The sequence below is a fragment of the Erithacus rubecula genome, assembly GCF_903797595.1.
Source record: "Erithacus rubecula genome assembly, chromosome: 3".
NCBI lineage: Eukaryota > Metazoa > Chordata > Aves > Passeriformes > Muscicapidae > Erithacus > Erithacus rubecula.
In genome coordinates this window covers 20,506,047-20,511,818 of record NC_136689.1, presented here as the reverse complement: position 1 = coordinate 20,511,818, position 5,772 = coordinate 20,506,047, and the positions used below count along the sequence as shown (strand labels likewise).

Below are 5,772 nucleotides of genomic sequence, written 5' to 3'. Positions count from 1 at the left end.
CCAGACCCGCCCCGGCACAGAGAGACCCGCCCCGGCACAGCGAGACCCGCCCCGGCACAGCCAGACCCGCCCCGGCACAGCCAGACCCGCCCCGGCACAGCGAGACCCGCCCCAGCACAGCCAGACCCGCCCCGGCACGGAGAGACCCGCCCCGGCACAGCGAGACCCGCCCCGGCACAGCCAGACCCGCCCCGGCACAGCCAAACCCGCCCCGGCACAGCCAGGGGCGGAGCGGGGCTGGTCTGTGTCTCGTGGCCTGTTTCGGAGCGGGGGGCGGCCGAGGTGAGCCCGGCTTTGCGCCGGCGGGCGCGGGGCAGCTGCGGCCGGGGCGCCGCGGTCGGGCAGCGGAGGCCGCTCCGCTCCCGGGGCCGTGTGGGCCCGGCCCGGCCCGCAGTGCTCGGGGGGTGGGGCGGCGGCCGGGGAGAGGGCGCCGGCGGCGGGCGCAGGGCGTTGTGCTGGGCCGCGCTGAACCCGCGTTCCGCCGTCGCCAGCAGCTGCCGAGCCCGCCCGCAGCGGAACGGAGCGGCTGCCCAGAGCTCCTGAGCGGGGCCCGGTCCCGACTCCTTCCGCCGGAAGCGAGGCCGTCGCGACCTGGGCTGAGGTGGGGAGCTCTCTGCTCGTTTTTTCACTCGATGCTCTGTTTCTTTATTTCTGCACGCTTGTTTTCCTCAGGAGTACCCATTTTGAAAAGAAAAATGTAATCTTTGAATTGTGAACCTGTACCTTGTTTTTTTCCTCGTACCTGTCTGTTGCTGATTTTGCTTGTCAAAGGCCATCAGAGCATCCCTAATTGAAAGCTTTTAAAAGCGATAACCCGGAGCTCTTCTTTTAAAAACAATCACAAGCTTACATTCTGGTTCGGTCACACATAAGAATTCTTGTGGTCATTTCCATTTTTTAGTTGTGCTCACTTTTCCGTTGTTGCCACGGTGATGGTAAGCAAAAAGGATTAGATAGCTGCATGAGTGATAGCTCCATAAAGGTTAAGTTGGTACATCTTTATTCTTCCATCCCAGATGTAACCATTGTGGGTGCCTGGGAGCTGAGGGGAATGCCAGCCCTGTGCTCCCCAGATGGTTTCTCCAGGTTCCAGGTTGGAGGCAGATAACTGGGTTGGATGGACCATTGCTGAGGTGGCTCAGCGTATTTCATCGATTATTCTGAGAGGCTCAAGGGCACCACACTGGTTTTTTTTATTATTTTCGAATTCTCAGTTTTATTGTTCTCTGCAAACTCCTTCAGTGGCTTTAACTTTCATTTTGGGTAACAGTTCACATTGCATTGATGCAATTCTGTTCAAGGTGGAATCATAGAGTACAGACTGTTCTGACTTGGACAGAATTTACAAGAATCATCAAATGCAGCTCCTGGCCTTTGCAGTCGAGCTTGTGGGCTGCCCCCAGCATCACACCATGTGCATCTTTCTCCTGCTGTCCTCCAGACAAGAGTTCACCTGAGTGAAAATCTATCCATACAGATGTTCCTTGATGGGTAAAGATAGTACTTATCTTTTTATATCAGGTTAGCTCACTACCAGTACACAGAGAACTGGTATGACTACCAAAATGGTATCTTTAAGGTGGCAGCCTGTAGATGTTCCTGAGCTGCACATAAATGCAACCTGTGTGCCTGCTTGGGGGGGATTCATGTCATGTTTCCCCTGATTAGAAACCTGAGCTGCACTTACTCTGTAAACTTGCCGGTGCAGCAATGAAGACATCACTAGCTCCCAAGCAGGAGCATGGGGGCTTTGCAATTTAGCAGGGACTGTCATCAGGCTTGACCTCATGTCTTCCCTGCTACTCTGGACTAGATCAATCAGAGCAAGAACAATTACACTTTGTCTGCTCCTGTTCAGTTTTTCTCATCCCTGAAGGCATTGTCCAGGTGATACCAAAGACCCCTTCTGAACTGCTGGAGGCCTTTAGGGGCCTGCCTTCCTTCCCTGAAAGCATGAATTATTAAAGAGTCTGCAAGCTTCTATCATACCTTCCAAATATAGGAAAACACAAAGGCACGGACTAAAGACTGAAAAGATGGATTTCTAAACATCCCAAATAAGTTCAGGATCTTGTTTCATGTTGTGATTCAGTTTCTGCTTTTTGTTTTTTTCCTCCCACGACAGGCAGGCAATGCAGCTGTGCAATAGTGATAATGGAGTGATCCTTTAACCTGCGATTCTGGGGTTGTTGTTTGGTTGGGCTTCTGGGTTTTTTTTACATCTGTAATACCTCCAGCTGCTTTTGTTCCACTTTAGAAGGGTCTTTTGTCACAGCTGTTGCCTTCCTGTCCTGTCTAGCTTTTTTTATTTATTAAAAAAAAAGCAGCTCCACACCTGCCCTGTGGAAGATGTGTGAAGGATTGATGTGAGGAGGTTGATAGATGCCAGTATCACTGACATACAATGCTTCTCTTCTGCATTCCAAGAAGCTTCTGGGAACAATGTCCATAGCACAAAGTTCAGTATCTGAACTAATGTCTTGCTCTTTCTTCCTTAGGGTGACAAAACACAGAACCACCTCAGGATGTCTGTAATTCAGCAAGGGACAGCAACACTTCGGAAAGCAAAGAAAACCACTGTAAAAACGTGTCTAGATAACCCCTTTGTTTTCCAATGGAAAACCATAGATGGAGAAGATATGCGTTTTATACTAGACACTTTAGAAGAAAGGATTAAACATATTGGACTTAAAAAGATTGAGAGTCCAAGAAAGAAAAAACGTTCCCCTACAAAAAAACAAACAGAAAGAAAGTGTGATACTGGCACCAGTGAACTCCCTAAAGAGGAAACAGAAAGCTACCAAAAAAAAACAGGATGGACTGACATAAGTATCAGAAGACAGCTTGCCATTGGAGTTAATGAAGTTACAAAAGCCTTGGAAAAAAATGAGCTTCTTCTCTTGCTGGTGTGCAAGTCTGCCAAGCCTGCCATGATCACGTCGCACCTGATCGAGCTGAGCGCCAGCCGCGCCACGCCGGCGGGGCAGGTGCCACGGCTCAGCGAGACCGTCGCGCCCCTGCTCGGCTTGACATCCATTCTGGCACTCGGCTTCAAAAAGCAGTCTGACAAATTCACTGAAGCAATAGCAGCAATCATTCCAAAGATACCAGCTCTGGACGTGCCGTGGTTTCAGTACGGAACTGAAGAACCCATGACTTGTGCAGATACAGATTCTTCAGAAAATCTGGAAGCTGAAGAGCTTGCGGAGGTGCTGGGGGATAAGCTCACAAGTCAGAAGCGGAAGCATACGGAAAGCAATCAGCCTGATCTTTCAAATGTAATTTTGCAGCCTTTGAAAATCAAGAAACTTGTCCCAAATCCCAACAAGATAAAGAAACCGCCTCGCAAAAAGAAAAAGGCTTTTTCAGCATAACTGATTTTAGTTTGGTTCTTTCTGTTAAACAGATTTTTTAAATGCAGGGTGGAGTACAGTTCTAACTGAACAATTCTTTCAGGCTTTACAATGTAAAGCTCTTTAATACAAGGTGAACTTCACATTGCATTTGGCTGAGGTACTTTCTGCTGTAATAAAGAATATTGCTCAGACTTGAGTGTTAGTCTTTACTGGGATAAGTATTTTCATTTGCAGCTGGATATCAGAGTTAAAGCCAGTAATGAACATGCCGAAGTAATTTTAAGACATAATTTATACTTCTTTGGAATTAATACAAAGCATTAAATGAACTTTGTATTTTTACACAGATGAACATGCTTTAAGCAAAAGAGATTTATGTATAATTACTCAAACAAATAAATACCAAAAGTGAAAGTTTATTTAAACAAAGGTCCATGCCAGTATAAGTCTTTTAAAGCTGAGTTCAAGTAAATAGCACAGGCAGATTTCCCTTTTGAACTCTTACTATATAGTTTGTTCTACTGAACAACTTGTCTTGATCACAAATGTATGCAGACTTGAGTTCCACCTGATACCTGGTGCATGGTATGCTGAAGGAAAAGCTATTTCCAAATACAAAACCAAGTTACTGCTGCTGCAGTATTAAAAAGAAATACTTCCATATGCAAATTATTAACACATATCCTGTGAGAAAATGTAAACCTAAACCCCATTAGATCTCAAAGTCTAAAATTATTTCCCAGGAAATTGACAGAAGCCATATACTGTTTTGTATAAAGCACATGAGAACTATAACTGCTACGAGACTGAAAACATATCATGTAGCTTCTGAGTTTCCTTTAATTTTACTAGGGACTATGAACAATTTCCTAATGAGGGAGTTGGGTTGTAGGAAAGAAGGGAAAATAGGACTGCAATTCAGGCAACAGCTTCGGAATTTACTTGTAGAAGAAAGCATAAAATACCTTAACTGAGTAAGTTTTGTTACAAGGTAAAATTTACATCTATTTTTCAGAGATTTATTCGTTCAGACTCCCACTGTTACCCAGTATCTCATCTGTATTTTGAATTTATTTGGAAATTAGTTTAGTTCATGATACCAACTATGAAGGTAGGCAGTAGCAATGAGCTAATGTGATTGTGTAGTCATGATGCACCTTCAAGTTTAAAAAAAGCATTTAATTTTTGTCGTGTCTGAGGGTGCAAGAGGTGAGATTTCTTTGCCTTGCTTTATAGTCCTTTATACATGTCCTTTTTTCTGACTTTCTGGGTGCATAAAACTTTGAAGGCATGCTAGCACTAGTGTGTTTCATTCCCAGGCTGGCTAACCATAGCATAAGAGCATTTACAGAGAGCATAAAGATTAGCTTTGGTAAAGAACATAAGCACAGCAATCATCCTTCAAGCACTTCACTGCTTGCCCAGGTCTGTCTCTGTTTTCAGGGATTTGGGTTCACTCTGCAGATAGGAAGTTACTTTGTGAAAGAAATACCAGATGTTCAAAAAGCCAGGTGGGAAAGGTGGTAGAGCAAGCTTTACATTCACCAATCCTTTGCAAACACCTATTAGGTTCTGAGGAGTCTTACCTTCATAGCAGGACTAATGCATGCAGGTTCAACCTTGGAAACAAGAGAAGGGTCTCCTATTGAGCTCCTGACAGAGGCCCCACACATATTCGCATTTTGTTTAGCGTCTGCTTAGGAAGTCAAAGTGAGTTGCCATAATTTTCACCTCCAGAGAGGTGACAGAGTAACTGTCTTACTATGTGGGTGCAGGCTGGGACACCTTCAAGATTCAAGTCCTCTTGATACTGTGATACTTCAGGTGAAGAGCACTCAGCAGGGACAGAAGAGGCCATGCTTAACTCACACATGTTCATGAACAGAACTCTCCAATACCTGCCCCAGCACTCACGCTTGGAGGCTTGCTTCCCTCCTCTGGCTAATAAATTTTCTCTCTCACCTACATTGCTGCACAGCTTCTACAGGAGCATGTCTCTGCCCTCCAGCCCTCAGTGAATATGCTGAGTGAGCCAGACAAGACAGAAGTTTATCCCTTGGAGTCAGCACTAAATGGCACTATTTTACTAGAAGAGAGGACAAGACTGTCTATGCTCCTTCCTTCATGTGCCCTAATCTGAAGATTTAGGCAGGAATCAGGCTGCAGGAAACCCAGATTCAAGTCTGTCTTCTACCTGGACATACTTGGTCCCATCATGGCCTCTGTTTTACAAAGGACAGACCATACTTGGGATGATCTGCCTTCTGATTTCAGAGGAGAGAAGAAATTCTAACATTTCTTCTGCTTGCATTTTTTTGAGGGGAAAGAAGGCAGAGAACATGAACATATCCTTCACCTGGGCTGTGATTACCTGGGCTGTCTTGGCAAGTATCTTAGCCATAAGGACACAGCTATG

The 5,772-nt window shown here is 45.7% G+C and overlaps 1 protein-coding gene across 1 annotated transcript; it reads left to right on the top strand.

The window, feature by feature from the left end:
• Positions 1 to 467: 467 nt before the first annotated feature.
• On the top strand, positions 468 to 3,547 carry RPP38 (ribonuclease P/MRP subunit p38). The gene is made up of 2 exons (XM_079301714.1): positions 468 to 601; positions 2,499 to 3,547. Exon 2 carries the CDS (start codon positions 2,526 to 2,528, stop codon positions 3,372 to 3,374), a length of 849 nt encoding a protein of 282 aa, XP_079157840.1. The 5' UTR covers positions 468 to 601; positions 2,499 to 2,525; the 3' UTR covers positions 3,375 to 3,547.
• The last annotated feature ends 2,225 nt before the right edge of the window (positions 3,548 to 5,772 follow it).

Coding starts and splice junctions, on each gene's coding strand:
- RPP38 (XM_079301714.1), top strand. CDS start 2,526: ATGTCTGTAATTCAGCAAGGGACAGCAACACTTCGGAAAGCAAAGAAA.